General features: G+C 35.6%; 1 protein-coding gene and 1 long non-coding RNA gene across 2 annotated transcripts in view; one reads left to right on the top strand and one right to left on the bottom strand.

Annotated features, from left to right (window-relative positions):
- Positions 1–16,744, top strand: part of LOC140526947 (utrophin-like) — a 77,378-nt gene that overhangs the window by 27,764 nt on the left and 32,870 nt on the right. Inside the window, exons 5-11 of the mRNA XM_072643567.1 lie at positions 542–720; positions 4,256–4,391; positions 5,243–5,392; positions 6,900–6,975; positions 10,231–10,424; positions 11,749–11,857; positions 13,722–13,921. Of these exons, the coding sequence (XP_072499668.1) occupies positions 542–720; positions 4,256–4,391; positions 5,243–5,392; positions 6,900–6,975; positions 10,231–10,424; positions 11,749–11,857; positions 13,722–13,921 (1,044 nt within the window). The remainder of the gene's footprint in view (positions 1–541; positions 721–4,255; positions 4,392–5,242; positions 5,393–6,899; positions 6,976–10,230; positions 10,425–11,748; positions 11,858–13,721; positions 13,922–16,744) is intronic.
- Positions 12,032–13,087, bottom strand: LOC140526952 (uncharacterized). The gene is made up of 2 exons (XR_011974618.1): positions 12,405–13,087; positions 12,032–12,320 (listed from the first exon to the last, which is right to left on the bottom strand). It is a non-coding gene; the product is annotated as an uncharacterized lncRNA (long non-coding RNA).

Below are 16,744 nucleotides of genomic sequence, written 5' to 3'. Positions count from 1 at the left end.
CCTACTTCTCTCTCTTCCCTTAAGAATTTTTGTTTGAATAAGAAATTTGAACCTGGAATTAAATGAAAAACCCCCCCAGCACTTTCCTTTGTCTTTGCATTGTGATATTTATAGTTCATTGATACTATGTTATCAGTTTGATCAGAAAGCAATTCATAAAAAAGTCTCAGGGAAAACAGACATGGTTGGAGAAATAGAAGGAAGCCTTTTATTTTTAAGCTGAATGTGATTGAGTCTCCCATGTGATCATTTTTAAATGCTTCCTTTTGTAATGGAAAGTTTTCCTTGAATCTTATTTTCTTTTTAGTTAATAAAATGAAAACAATCTGAATTATCTCTAAAAGTATATTTATTCTTTCATTTGAAATTCCCTTGACTTGCTCTAAAAGAGCTAACTCATGAGGATATGTTTTCTGTGTTTATCTTCCCATTTATTGGTTTCTGCATGTAATATTAATGCCATAATACCTATGTGTGTTGAGAGTTTCAAAACCGTTTGATCTAACATTAGAATTTATCTTGGCTTTTTCATCTGTGGCAGAAACTGGAAGAGGAAGTTAACATCCACAAGTGTATGTTTTCACCACTGATTCAAACTGGGAGCAACATCATCCCCAAACTCTCCAACCCAACCGAAGCATGCCTCCTGGATGAAAAGATGGCAGAGCTCTGTGATCGCTGGGATGCAGTTTCAAGCCAAGTGTATGATAGAAAACTTAGGTATCTCAGCCATAACTGTGCAGGCTCTTCAAAATTGCATTCTATGGAAAATCCTTTAGAAAACAAGATGAAGGAGTTTGATTTTCTTATCCTCCACTGGTAGAAAATTTTCTGACACTTACTTTCTGTGTATCTGCATTTTCCCTCAGTGTCATGATAAGTTCATTTTTGCTTTTGAATTTTTTTTTACCTTAATGAACATCAATCCTCCCTTTCATCTGTACTTGCTAAAGGTAGATTGTTTAAGGAAGTCTAGCCATTCCCAGTGTCTAATTTTTATTATGCAAGTGCCATAAATGTGACACTTCCCCCAAAATATGTGAAGTTGAAAATACTAATTTTACAAATGTGATATTCGGTAATTGATTGAGACATGAGATCCATGTTCAATTTCTTGTGAAGTTTGTTAGGAATTACAGGAACATCTCTTCAGACTGGGCAGACCCTTAAGAGATCATCTAGTTCAGAGTCTTCATTTTGTAGATGATAAAACTAAGACTGAGATTCCTCAAATCCAAGGTTCCCTTTCCCTTTCTCTGTCTCCCTCCCTCCCTCCCTCCCCCCCGTCTCTCTCTCTCTCTCTCTCTCTCTCTCTCTCTCTCTCTCTCACACACACACACTTGTGCATACATGCATGTTATTTTCTTTAGAGGGTCTAGAATTGTTTGCAAGCAGCAAGGTGTGTCATAAGGAGAGTTAGGTCGTCTCCAGACATCTCTTACTTTTATAAAATAACTTAATTCAGCTTTCATTCTATGGCAAAAGTTCTTAAGAAAGATTTTCTCTTTCAAATCTTGCTGGAGTCAGAAAAATGGGGGGGAATCACAAATTCTTTGGAGACATAGATGGTGGTGAGGGGGCTGTGCCTAAATTTCTAGCAGTTGTCTTGAAAACCAATGCCAACTTTCCAGCTGAAAAACCCTCCTCATTGGCCTACAGTACATAGGAGCAAGTCCACTGGAAATTATCCTTATACGTATTCTCTTTTAAGGTTTAATTTTTAATTAAGCTGTAGAATTTTAACTGGCAAAAGACTTTTTTGTTCAAATTCTTCCTTGTCCAAGACATGTAGCATAATAATATCGATCTTTCAGACAGTGGAAGCTTTAAAACAAGAGTCCCAATTTGAAAATCTGAGAGATGTGCATGCTTATCCATTTTAACTGTGTAGATGAAATATCAATTAATGAAACTGACTTTCATGTGTTGAGATATTTCATAATAAGTTCATCAGGATCAACTAATTAATGAGTAGTTGTCCATTTCAGTCAAATAAGTATTTTTTTAAGTTCCCTATTTACTATATATCATATAGTCTGCCAGAAGCTGGAATTAGAAAGATAAATATCAGGGGAAAACATCCTATGAAAACGTAAGTCAATTCAAGTTATACACAAAGAAAATACCAGGAAATTTGGGAGGGGTCGGAGAAGTAGTAACAGCTAGGATAAACGGGAAAGGCCTCATGGAGGAGGTGGCACTTGAACAATACTTTATTGACTATTAACATTCTGTCCAGATTGGATCTTTTTTCTTTGATAATTCTTTAATGAGTAATTGAAAACTCTTTGGGCCCAAGTATCCTAGACCCTGTTCTCCCATCGTAACAGAAAGATGAACAAAAGACCATACCTGGTGCATGAATTATCCAAGGAATTTAAAGAATCCATAATTTATCCAGTGTGACTATTTCCTTCACTGTTGTAGATCCCAAGCCTTTAGTACTTTAGAAAATGACTTAATGAATTTTAATTCCTCCTGCCCCATCAAGATCATCTGATGGCTAGCCTGCTTCTAATGAACTTCTTTGAATTAGCTAGTTATGTCTTGGAAAAGACAGGTGGAGTCCATCCTAGAAGTCTTTCCAACTTGAATAGTACATTGAAATATTCAGCTTCCTCCTTCCACCACTCTATCAGCAATACAAATAAATGTTTTCCTGTTGGCAGGATCATTAACCGTTATTTGCAGAAATGCACTCTAAATTTTATTTCAAATTGCTTGCTGTGTGTCCTTTGTTCTTTAAGAGGACCATGACGTCAGGGAGATGATGCCATGACATGCAAGTGAATTGGATTTGAGTGAGGGTGGATTGTGCAAAGTCACCAATCCGTTTCACATCCAGGAGTCATCTGAGTTCAGTGTCCAGAAATAAATCAGGACAACTGAAGATGGTCCAGGAATTTCCTAGGAATTCCAATTGATAAATTTTGTAGAGTGGATATCACTGAAGTAACACTACTCATTCTTTTGCATGTCAAAATGAGAATGAATTATATACCTTTTTCTATTTTTACAAATGAAATATTTGATTTACTCAATTTGTTTTTACTTTTATGTCATGATGTCAAGATGTTAACCCATCTTAGGTTGTTTATCACTGTTTGTTATCTATGAACTTTTCTGATCCATAACAACTTTTTGATTCAACAATTAACTATTATGGAGGACTGAAAGTTAAATGCTTACACAGTTAAACACCACTTTGTTTCTTGTACAGGATTCTCAATCATCTAGATTTCTATATCTAAGCAAAGTCTGTATGCTATCTAGGTAAAATTAGATAGCATGCATTGTTTATGAATAGATATCCAATGACTGTTTATGGCTATCTTATAATGTCATTACCCAGGAAATATTAACTCCAGTTTGTTAACAAGAATTTCAAGGAGGGCAATTTGAAGTCTCATAGCAATGTAAATACACTAAAAAATTATGGATAAAATGGCTGAAAAAAAGTTCCTGCCAAATCTGTCTTTCACAGTAGGAAATATATTGTGTTTCTTTGATGTTCTTTGGGAATTTATAGGTCTATTTTGTGTATACTTATGTATATAAACTTTATAAACATTCATTATTTCCTTGCTACTAAAGGGATTATTTGTTGATGAAATTTCACATATAGACATCTATATGTAGATATCTATAATATATCTACTTCTATATACATACACGTTGTGTATATTATGTCTATCTATGTGTGTATACACATGCACACACAAAACAAATGTATACACAGTGGTTAGAAAACCATTCTTAGAATCAGACCTTGGTTCAAGTTCTCCCTCTAGCAATATACCGACTCTATATCTGTCATAAGCAACTCTCTTCCTCTTTGTGCCTTGAGTATTTTTTCCTTTTTAATTAAAATTTTTAAAAAGTTCCGTTCCTTATTATTATTTATATCATTACTTTGTTCTTTAATATTAATTTATGCATTTTGGAGGATATTATCAAATTATTAAATACTAAGTTATACCTTTGGTTTCCCTCTATGTACCAAAAAAGCGAAATTTTCTTTTGCATGGCTCATATAACTATAGCTTTGAGAGAGAAGGTGAAAATGAGGGAAGGGCAAGATTGTATCATGCATGATACAGTATTTTAAAATACGAATTCACTAATTTTGAACCCATTTAAACAGATGTTCTATCTGTTGTTAATAAGAATGATTGACATTTTTTACCTGATCTGCATACACTATTATATCAAACTAGTTTGTTTGCTCAATATTTTTCAATAATGATTTTTCTAGTCTTGAAACAAAAAATGAGGCGATAGTGAAATACAGAAAAACGATGACTGATACTTTTCGCTGGGTATCAGAGATTGAAAATGCCTTGGAACTGACGTCCTCATCCGAAATGGAAAATAGTGTCCAAGAACTAAAGGCAAGTTATAGAATATCCTTGTTTTTGTACCTTGGGGTTTAAATGCAAAAATGGGAATAATGTTGCAGGAGAATTGGAAGTAAAAAAATCTCCTCTTTGAAGGTAAAAAAACATTAAAATAGGTTTTGAAAGGGATATTACATCGCATTTATAAGGTTAGCTCTGAGAAGGGGCAATAAGTAATACTTGAAGTCATACTTTCAGAAGATTCTGTTAGCATAAGAATTATTACTTGACACTGTCATTTCAATAGTTCAAGCAGAATCCTGATATTTTGGCATCATATAATGGTTTCATATCATAGAAAGGCTTGGTCCTTCTGTGTTAAGATCCTGCTGCCTAGTGCAACGTATTCATTCAATTGTTCACGTAGCTTATTAAATGTGTTGTAGGAGTAGCACTTCCTGGCAGTTTTTAGCCTTAAAAATCATGGCCGTGTTGCATCATTACACTTGGCTTTATTACACTTTGATTCTTAATTACTGCTTTGTAATTCTGTTCCTTAAAATATTTTCATTTGCATTGTTCCAAATTAGTCCCATGACATGTATAGAAAAAACTAGAGGCATTATTTGTTCTGTATTCTCTTTGTTAAGCGTATTTTTAGATAAATTGAAGTGTGTATTGCTGTTTTCTTAGAGATTATTTGCCACGTAAAGAACTTCATTCCACATGAAATTATTTTCAGGGATTGTTCCTATTATTTCCGGTTAGATTGTAGTATGTTTACGCATGAACATTTTAAATGCCAAATCCATGATTTAAAGACAAGGGTTTTTCATGTCATTCTACTAATGCTGGTGTGGCTGTGTGTTGCCCTTTTAACCAAAGCTCTCTTCTGCCCCCTTTAGGACTTAACCCAGCACATGGATGTACAAAGGGAAAATCTTCGGTGGTTGAACGCAAATATCCCTTCGCTACTTGCATTGGAAGACTTCAGTATGAATGAAGGAAAATTCATTTCTGCCAGTTTAAGAACTCTGAATATCAAGTGGGATAAGGTATGCCTGAAATGCTTTGCACATTGCATGTCCCAATCAATATTTGTGGATGTGATTTGATTATTATAAGAATGATATCCTTGTAATATTCTATTTTACCTTTAAAGATGCCCTCCCCCATTTTTCTTTGTGAGTGCCTCTTATGTTCATGGAATGTAGTGAAATATTGATTTGCTTATCTTAAAAATAGGGATCAATGTTTTCGGGGCATTTTGCTTAATAGATTTGGATGTTGTGAAGTCGATGAAATAATGAATATTAATGTTACTTGAGACAAACCAGACAGAACTAGCTTGAAACTGTTATTTTGGACCCAGAAAAGTATAGCTTCCTACATCAAACTTGAGTATCACATAAGAAAGAGAAACTCTACCAAGTGTTTCCCAAGTGTCTTTTTAGCATCTACTAGTAGGAGAACTCCAGTGCCACCATCCTTCAGGGCAGTCCCTTCCGATTTTGGCCACTGCAATTATGATGAGGATTTTCCTCCTTTTGAGTCACTCTTTCCTTCTGCACTTCTAACCATTGACCCTAGTTCTGACTTCTTAATAAGGGCAAAACAAATCTAATCTATCACACAGAAGTGTGATAATTCTGCTTAAGATAACTGTCATGTGGTCATTAAGAGGCAGCTAGTTGGTGTAACAGAGTTCTAGTCTGTGAGTCTGTGAGACCTGTGTGAAAATCTAGCCTCAGACACTTAGTAACTGACCATGGGCAAGTCCCTTCAGCTCTGTCTGCATCATTTTTCTCAACTATCAAATGGAGGTCATACTAACACCTACCACTAGGGGTGTTGTGAAGCTCAAGTGAGAGATTATTTGTAAAAAATTTACCAAAGTGTGTGGCTCATATTAAGCACTTAATAAATGCTTGTTTCTTCCCTTCTCTTCCCTCTTCGCCCTCATTTTCCCTTCCATTTTCTCCTTTTCCCCTCCCCTCTTCCCCATTCCTTCCCTTCATCCCTCGCCTTCCCTTTCCCCTTACCATCTTTCATTCCTTTCTATGACTAGGTATAGAAGAATACTATATTTGATCACTCCCATTCCTGTGTAATAATTTATCTTTTGGTTATGCACAGACATTTCTTAGTTTTTGATAATAAAACTAAATGAAAATTATGTATTTTTTGGAAATAGGAGTTATTGTTATTTTGAATTATTTTAATTTGTAAGGTGTTTTTAAAAAGCATGATCTTCCCTCTCTGATTTAGCTAATTAAGTGAATTAAAATGCATAATGGAGAATGAAAAAGAGTCATACATAGTGAAGTATGAATCAGTTCTTTTTATATTAAAGAAGGCCCACTTCAATAAAGCCATAGATCCATGTCTACTGATGGGTTTAAGTTCTGTCTATTAATAGCAAACATAATTTTTTGATATTCTAGTTAGAATAATAGAAACATATTCATTTTGAATGTAATTTGGACTATAAAATTATCTTCATTCTGTGGGAAGTGATATTTTCTCTTACCTTTCTTTCCCTCTCTGTGTATGAAATTATAGGTGGAGAGGGATATCCCTCGCGCCCTGGAGGAGAGACCCTTGGATGTTTCCGAGCCCCATCCTTCAACAGCCTCTGGTAAATAAGGGAAAACTTGATATCTTAATTTTGTTTAATTTTATGTGGAACTTTCATCTTTCTATTATTTCTCTGTAAAGCTATTCTTCTAAGAGAGTTTTAAAAGTAATGTTTCCTCTTCATTTTTTAAAAAGTACAATTTAAATGTGTTCTTTTCTTTTGGGGTTTAACAGATAAATATCTTTTTTAAAAAATCCTACTGCTTGAGTGAATAAAGAGCATTAGAGTAGAATAGTTAATACTAGCTTTATGAATATTTAAATGAGACTGGGATGATAGTTTCTCATGTTACATATTTGCCTTTTCATGTCGTAAACTGGCTCCCAGGGAAGCTCAGTCATTTGCTAAAGATTACATAGTTAATATATCAGTATTTAACCTAGGTAAAAAGTATTTTACTTTAGCACCACAACATACCACCCCACCAGACTACATTGTTTTCTCATTAGTAGGATGATTTTGAGGTGGAAAAGAATTAAAAGATATATTTATTCCACCCAAAGAGCTTATACATTTTTTGCGGGGGGGGGGGGGGGAAGACACACAATTCCAGCATGAATCACTTGAAATTAGGCAGTTTTCATATAAATTGTCAATTATGCCTTGTAGATTCCTTCAGTTATTAATATTTTCAGTAGACATACCTTTTCTATTTTTTTTTATATCACAAAATGTATATATTCTTGTTGTCAAAGGGTAGCTTATATTTAGGATTTGCTGCTATGATTCTGTCACTTTGAGAGTTTTCCTCCACCATTTTTGAGTCAGCATGGTACAGTGGAAGGAAGACTTACTCTGAAGTGAGAACACTTGGATTCAGTTCCCTTCTCTGACCCTTGACTATCCTAGATGACCTTTCTGTCACTCAACAATCCTTGATCTTCCTTTCATCATTAGTGAAATGGGGAGATTATTTCTAAGTAGATCTATGATCCTATGAGTCAAATGGTCCACTCCTCTGTAGGTAAAACTCTTTGCTGTCTTGGTCACTGAGAGGTTCAACAGTTTGTCCATTTTCACTAGTGAGTGTCAGTGGCAACACTTGGACTCAGGGTCGTTCTAAATCCAAGCCTGGCCCCTTAATCCACTATGCAGTGTTAGAGAGCTAATGTGTTCTTTTTTACCTCCATTTTAATTTCAAAAAATCAGAGGTAGAATCTGGTAAAGGGTTTAACCGACAACATTTTTCATCAATGGGAAAGGGATTTTACACTTTAATTAAGCACTTACTATGTGCTAGACACTGGGATCATTGCTTCATAGATATTTTAGTTTGATCTCATTTGATTGTCACAGCAGCCCTGGGAAGTAGGTCTATTATCCTCAGTGTTTTCTATAGTTAAGGCAACTGAGGCAGATAGAGAATTGGTGACTTGTTCAAGGTCACACAAGTATTAAGTGCATGAGACTAGATTTGAACTCAGATATTTCCAGTACCCTGCCCAGTGCTCTATCCACTCAGCCACCAAATGCTATGGTTATTCACCTAGTGTCAAAATACTTTATCATTCTGGCATGAGAATAAACTAATTATATCTATACATTTATAGATATCTATATATCTATAGATATATGTATGCATGCCCACATATATGTAGTTGTATGTACGTGTGGTTGGCTTTTTGTATATGAGAAAATACTACATTATTATATGTGTATCCCATTTGAAGCATTACCTTAATATGTACAAATATGGAGTTTACATGGATAAATTAGGGGTGATTGGCCCTCATTGTATATAGGTTCTTGATTATATAGGAGGATTCATGTCTACCCAGTTATACTTTAGAGTTTTTTTGGAAATACCTATGACTTTATTTGAACACATCTCTGAATGACCTGTATCAGCATGAACCTAGGACCCAGGAGGTCATTTACTTCATAACCCAATCTGTTATATTCCAGTGAATGGAATATAGGGAGAAAAATTTTTTCCCCAGGTTCACAGATGGTATGCAGTTGAAAGAAATCTTTGTAAAGGCAATAATTAAGTGACATTTGCCCTTATATAGTAAAACACAGACTTCTAATGACATTCTTCTGGTCTTTCACGCTCAATGGTTCTATCCAGTTACATTTTATACACTGTGCCCTGCCTTAAAATAATTGATATATGAGGTACGTTATAAAAAAATTGTATTGGAAAACTAACTTAAATTTACATAGTGTTTTGACAGTAATAAAACACTTTCTTTAAAATTACCTGCTAGCTATGTAGCATTTCTATTATGAAACCTATTTTGCAGAAGAAACAACTTAATGCTCCCAAACATTATCTATATTTATTAACCCACAATTATATGAGCTGGAAGAGTCGGAAGAATGTAAATTGAGGAAGATTCAAATTAGTAGAAAACCAAGAGAAGTGATATAATAAAAGCAACACTGTAAAGGCATATATATTTGCAAAACTGTGGAGCTATGATCAATAGAGTTGATATAATTCATGATTCCAGTTTACCAATGATGTACTATCCTCTGATAGAGAGGTAATGGGTTTAGGGTAAAGAATAAGTCATAAATACTTTTGTATATATCCAATGCTTGATTATGCCTATTTTACAAGAATTTTTTTTCTTTCCTTTTTTTCTTAATGACATGGAAGGTGGGAAGGGAAAAAATACACCTCTAGTAAACAAATTAAAAATAGAGAACTGGGGTGGAGGTGCTTTTACAGATGTGGAATGGCATTGGCATTCTCTTTCAAATGATTTCATCATATTGGTTTTACTTCATTTTTTTTTGTAAGAGAACTTTTTTAGAGTGGGGACAATTTGAAAATGTTTATAACATTAAAACAAAATGAATTAGTAGAATAAAAAATGTTGGACCTGAGAAAATCTGAATTTCCGAATTTCAGGTCTTCTGAATTTCTCACCAGCGATAATTCCAGAAAATCACATTGTTCCTCAAAAGTGGTATAACATTTCTATTAGAATTTATATTTTTTGCTAAATTCTTTCCTTCCAAAAAAACCCTACATCCCACATACTTCAAATATCCTTATTTTATAGATGAGTAAATATGATTTGCCCCAAGTCACAGTAGTAATAGGTACCAGAGTTGGGACTTGAACACAGATCTATAAAAGCCTTATCTCTCCAGTTCTAATGCATATTACAAAGTGAATATGAATTAATAGATGACTAGTATGTAAAATGGAGATTTTCTTTATTAAACTGCTCAGCATTTTATTTGAAAGATTAAAAGAAATCAGTAGCAAAATCTCTTCTGGATCTATTTGTATTTCTTTAGATCATCCTGCCACCTCCGAAATTACTGGTGAGACACAGTCATCTCTAGAACCAGAACTTTCCTCGCTTCCCGATCTAGAAAAAACTGCGACAGAACTAGCTGAATGGCTTATGTGCATCGAACGAATGCTGAGGTCCAGCGTTGTCAAAGTTGGAAATACGGAAGAGATCAAAGAGACAATTGAACGTATGAAAGTAAGTATGTGGTGTAAAGTTGAATGCCAGAATTATAAAAGCAGATAAGACTGACCTAAAAAGTCTCCATTTCGTTTGTGGTGCTAACTGTGGGAACGTAGAATTTAGGAAGCTTTTACAACAAGGAAGAAGAAATCTTCCCACTTAAAGCAATTGAGTTTCATAAAATCCGTGTTAACCCAATTAGGTTTTCGATGCACCCATGGATTCATCTGCTGATATATGAATGGCTCAAATCAGCATTCATCTCTTAGATACTTATTTGCAAGGTGCTGCCTATCTTGAAGATATGAACGTATTCCCTACCCTCAGTATTAAAACCTAGTGTTTACTTTCTAGCAAACTACACACTAGTTGAGTCTGGAGTGTTTTCCTACCTGCGGTACACAATAGAACGTAACTGTGTGTTGAATACTACATTCAAGGTCATTGTATTTCTAGAATTTCATGAAACTTTGAATTTTCAAGATTAAATTACTTTTTACATCCTCATTCAGAGAGACTGTTTTCCTTAAGCATAAGACTTTTGTGGGTAGGCTGATATTTGAAAAATGGAAATTTTTTCTTTGGAAAATAGTTAATAGTGTATTAGTATTCTGTGTTGTAGTACCGTCTTCCTGCTCCAGCATTAGCTCAGTTCTTTTACCAGCCATTGGTAAAAACCTTACACTGTAGTCCGTATTTTGTGTTTATGATCATTATTCTTGAAACATGAATTGTTCTCTGATTTCATCCTCTTTTCTTTCAGGATTTATCAGTTTTATAGAGAACAAAATCAGGACACTTAATCAGTGTTAAATGGTACAAAAGCTTCTGAAGCAGCAGTTCATCATTGATGTGTAATTAATCTACAGTTCAGAAGCTCATTGATACACTTGCACTCTTTAATCACCTTAATAATGCTTGGTCAATCTTGTTTTTTGTTCTTTCTTTAGCAGTACTGGGAGAGTCATCTTAATCACATACGTGGATCTAGATAAGTTGAAGACTGTCTTTCTGGAAAAAAGTCATGAGATTCCTTAGCATTGTTTTTATTAAACTAACATTTGTGCTATATTATAATACGTAGGGACTGTTTTAGAGTGAGTTTCATGACCTAGGAGTTTGCTGTACCAAGGAAACCACCGGTCTGGGATATTGGCACCTTCTCAGGTAGCCCTAGAGACTTGCCCAGAGCACTGCTTGACTGCCCTGGGATCCAATAGCCCAGGAGGAGTCAGAGGCAGCTGGAACTTCTGCCTTGCTGACTTTTGGGGTCAGCCCTCTCTCCATTGTTCCCTAGTGACTCTCAGTACAAAATGTAATATAATTTCTTTTTCATTAGATTACAAAGGCTGACTTAGAGCAGCGCCACTCCCAATTGGATCGTATTTTTACATTAGCCCGAAATTTGAAGAGTAAAACAGATATAAAAACAGCCATCATCGAAAAACGTAAGTCTCTTCCAGCTATCTGTCGTCGTCTGTCCTCACTTTGTAAACTGTGAATTTCCTCACTTAGTAAATCCTACTAATATGTGTGTATGTAACATATATGGATAATGTACATCTTTGTGTGTGTGTGTATACACATCTGTCTCTAGATATACACACATTACACATGATACATATATACAAACACATTTTTATTTGGGTTGACACATTTTGATGTATAGTACATTTCTTTATATTTTAGTTTTGTCCTTAAAATTGAGACTGTATAATAGTCTTTTTAGGAGTATTTATTTCCCTCAGTGTCAAGTACCAAATCACTTTTGCTTATGTGAATTCTGAATGTCTTTCTTTTGAGTTGTATACTGGTATGTCTCCCCAGGGCTCACTTGGATGCTTCTTCAGGTCATGGAGGTGAACCAGTGTCCTTTTCTGTTGAACTTTCTATGTTTAGCAAAGGAATCTCCTGACAACAAAGAAAAAAATTTTAAAAGTCTCCAGAATTCTTTTGACACACAGAAGCAGAAGAACCCTTATTTTCCAAACTTACAAATTTAATGTTCAGAAGGATTTCTTTTGCTCGTGTTGCATCATCAGTGTTAGGAGGTAGTAGTTGACTGGAGGCACTTGGAGCATGGCCCTGTGGATAGAATACATGTGCCTTATATAGCCCAGCTACATTGGAAGAGACTCATCACCACATTGTCTGCAACAGGATGCATTCTTCTTCTATAGCAACTCTCTTGTCTCCTCTGCATTGAGTGGTTGTGAGCTGGATCAGTGCAGAAACGATAGTGGTGTCAGTATCAATCTTTGAATATCAAAATGTACTGATTTAAAGCAGGCGTTGATTTTCACTTCATGAAGAGTACCTTGGATCGTGAGAGATTATAATTATTTACACTTTAGGTTTATTTTATTCCCATTTATTTTTAAGCAACCAAGAAAATAAAGACAGGGCCACAGGAAAGTGCTGCTATAACTTAAGTATCACTCGAGCCTCATGTCACTGATGGGACTGAAGTCAATTGTTTTAAAGGGTCTGTTAAGATTGTGGGTTAAGGTAGCAATCATTTAATTGGCAAAGTTAATTTACCAAATAAATCCTTGTAGCCTTAAAGAATCTTTGTATCTCTCGACTTAGTTTTATCACTTACGTGGTAGATTCCGCCCATTTTCTTTTTGTTTTGTATTCCTTTGAGCTATAGAATGCTGGACCAACGTAACTTTTGACTGTTCGTTAATATTGCGGCCACCCCCCACTCCCACCCCCTTCTTTACCCTGCTTGGATGTGCCTTTTTGTGACCTATCTCTACTGTTCTGCTTTGTACTTTTGTCTATCTTGTGAATCCCTCTAAAACCTCCTCCTCAGTGGTGTCATCCCATCCATTGTCATCACTTGTTTCAAGGACCAAGAATGACCTCCTTTTCTATTTTCATTTCAGTACTTCATTTATAAAATTCCTAGACCCTGCCTTCCCACATTAAGTGTAAAGCCAAGTAGGGGTATTTTTTTTTTTAACAGGGATCTATCGACTTCTTAATATTCCTTGACTGGTTTAGTTTAGCTTGGAGTTGATTATTGCTTTTTCAGTGATTACCTTGCTGTGTACTGTTACCCTCTAATTTTGGATTTGTATTTTCAACAATTTGTAATGTCAACAGTTAAGATGGTGCTGTTCTGTCCTTCTCTCCCTTTAGGGACATTTCTTACAATTTACCTATATAGGCATGTTGGATTCCTCTCTTGGATCGAACTAGAAATCTTTTTGTTTTATTTGCCAGATTTCAAACATCAATCAGTTTATCACTGATGCTCAGTTCATATGAACTTTGAGGTCTAACTTTTTGCATTGCTTCCCATAGTTAATGAAGTCAAAATTCAGTGGGCCAGCACTGAATTTGGTGTGAACTCAAGGCAAGAGCGGCTGCAAAACATGCTTACGGACTCCCAACGTTGGAGAGATTTAAATAGACAAGTCCAAGAACTTGTAACCGAATACAAAGCCAAACTACTTAGTATCTCAGAAGAGGAACCGCTTGTGAAGCAAATTTCTCAGAACAAAGTAGGATTTACCAGATTGTTTGCATTTCTTTTTCTTCAGTGAAGTTTCATTTTGTTTGTTTCCTATGAAGTCTTTCTGTATTTAGGGTTCTGTGAGATATATACATATTTAAATTGTGTACTGCATTTTCATTATACATCAGATACATGTGAAGATTTATTGTGTACACACATCCAAAGAGAATCCTTTTTTTAGGGCTTCTTTGGTGAGTTAATGCCAAAAAATGTTTAACGCTTAAATAAAAAAATCCATCATTTCATGCAATTTGTCATTGTGGAAAAGAGGGCTGGACTTGAAAACCAGAGAGACCTGTGTTCTATACCTGTTGCTCACACTGAATGAGTTTTTTCTATAATTATGGACCTTGTGTGTAAAAAAATTTGAGCGTAATGGGATCTTTTACATTGATCATATTTTGACTTTTAATTTATTTTTGCCTCTCATGGCAAAAGAGACAGAGTTGGATTTCCATACACATTTTTTGCATTTAGCTTATGTTGACTCCATACTGAATTATTTTACTTTTGTGATCCTTCTCTTTCCCCGTTCTCTTGAAAAGTCTCCAAAAGAATGCAATCCCTGGATAATTCATTTGTGAAATGTGATTAAAATATTAAGGCATTAGATAATAAGTATAATGAATGCAATTTAGGGTACTGCAGTCTAATCATCAGTAGAGTTGTTTTGTTTCCATTGCTTCAATTGGATACATGCATTAAAATTGAAAGGAGTGAAATCTGTGATTGGTAAATGCCAGGCCTAGAGGCCTGAGGGCTACCCGAGTCTTACCTTCCCTATTGCAGGTCTTCGGCTGGCCAAACCGGATAAACGTATGAGAGAAGAGACTTTCCAGAGTCGAACAAGGGTTAGGCTTTATTCAGGGTCTTGGTTACATGTGCAGGGGGAACTCTTCCTTAGGAGAGAGAGAGAAATCTCCCAAGGAGGCAAAGATCTTACAGCAAGAGAATGAAAGCAGAAGTGGAAGTGGGGAGAGAGGGGAGAGGGAAGAGCGAAGAGAGGAAAGAAGGAAGAGGGGCCTTCTGTCCTGTAAGGGCCCCTCAGCGCTAAGAGCTTTCAGGCTTTCCTGACCCTACTTAAGCTCTCCGGCCATGTAGTTTGCACCTGAATACCTTGCCTGTTAGATAACAATAGGTGTGCCCATATCCGGGTCAGTCTCGAGGGCGGGGATGCTCCTCCCATCACGTTTCTCACGGGAAGAGGCGGAAATACACGAGATAGCTTGGTCTCACTCCTCGATTCCCTGCTGTTTTCTGGGGGGCCTCATGAGAACTCTAAGATTTAGAAGTTCCCACCTTTACCCGCCCGAGACTGTCCACATGGAATTGAGCTTCCACCCGCAACAGGTAAAAGATTTTGCTTCTTTTTGTATCCCCAGTGCTTTCGTCCATTGCCTAACCCCTAGTGGGTACTTCATGAGTGTTGGTTGGTTAATTGATTTTAAAGTAGGGAAACAAAAGTCCACTTATAGTCAGTGTCTGTAGTTTATCATTAGTGTTTTACCAAATCTCAAAGCCTATTTGATGGCCACCTGTTTGCTAACTCTAGTGGTAGAAGGAAATCTATAGTGGGCTCCGAATAGATTTCGTGTTGAATTGTACATTGTCCCAAGTGTTTATTTTTTTTCTCTTTTTTAGATTTTGGAACAGAAAACCTGGGATAAATAATAATAATAATAGTAAAATTCCCATTTTCCCTGAAGAAGGCATAGGCCATTGTAAGCTAAAGTACCTTAAAATATTTATTTTCTTATACCTGTAACTTGGGAACTGAAAGGAGTCATAGGTGGACAAGATAAAATATTGAAACCAACAAAACATCTTTAACTGGCGCTGCTGTGCTTTCATGTGATTGTTAAGGCATAAAGAGTATAGCCTTGTAATGTTTTTCCTATTGTTTTTGCTTGAGCAGCATTTTTCTTTTTGTAGAGTTGATTTTTTCCAGGGTTTGTAATCCTGATGTTATCTCAGGTACCTCTTGTAAGAAAACAGTTTTAAAAAATTATTTTCTGGACACTGCAGGTAAACTGCTATGTCTTTAATTTTCTCATGTAAACTGAACTTTATTGTACCAGCATGAACTATTGGCTACCACCATTCTTTGATGATCTGTTGGAGAAAAATAGAACTGAATTATCAAACTTTTACGATATTTTAGGGAATTTTTAAATTGCTGTCGTTACTACTTTGTATATGGACTTTTTGTGTGCTTTATTTGAAAGGGAATTTTCTATAGAAGCAATTGAAGAACGTTGAGAAATCTGGTTGAATATTTAAAGCAGTGATATGCTGGTAAACATTTAACAACTGGCTCCTTGGAAAAAGAATGTTTGCCCCATATACTGTAGCATTAAATTTTTGTCTTTAACTTTCCTCATTCTAAACAAGTATCAGAACTGTCAACCATGCCCTGATTTCTAGCATTTGCTGATTTCTAATGTATAAATCCTCATACTGAAAATTTAACAATTGTGCCTCCCTGGTATGAGTTCAGGCTGCCTCTAGCACACCTGCTTTAGCATAGTCTAAATTTTCTTGTACTATTACATAATATGGCAGTTTTCAGAGTGTAGTCTGGCTCCACCAAGGATGTACAAAACCCTTTGATGGGATCAGTGAAGTCAAGGCAATTTTCATAATAGTAAGAAATTTCAATTTCAAATATGTTAACATTGATGTATGTCAATAACCCCTTAAACAAAAAAGCTCTATGTGTGTGATGGCTGTAAAGGAGCCCTCAAACTACGGGTGTAGTATAAAGAGAAATAGACTGAAAATGCCTGGTCTTGAATTGGCCACTCATCAT

Source organism: Notamacropus eugenii, chromosome 2 (genome assembly GCF_028372415.1).
Source record: "Notamacropus eugenii isolate mMacEug1 chromosome 2, mMacEug1.pri_v2, whole genome shotgun sequence".
NCBI classification, from domain to species: Eukaryota; Metazoa; Chordata; class Mammalia; order Diprotodontia; family Macropodidae; genus Notamacropus; species Notamacropus eugenii.
The sequence above is the reverse complement of the archived record's forward strand: the minus strand, read 5'-3'. Positions and strand labels throughout refer to the sequence as shown.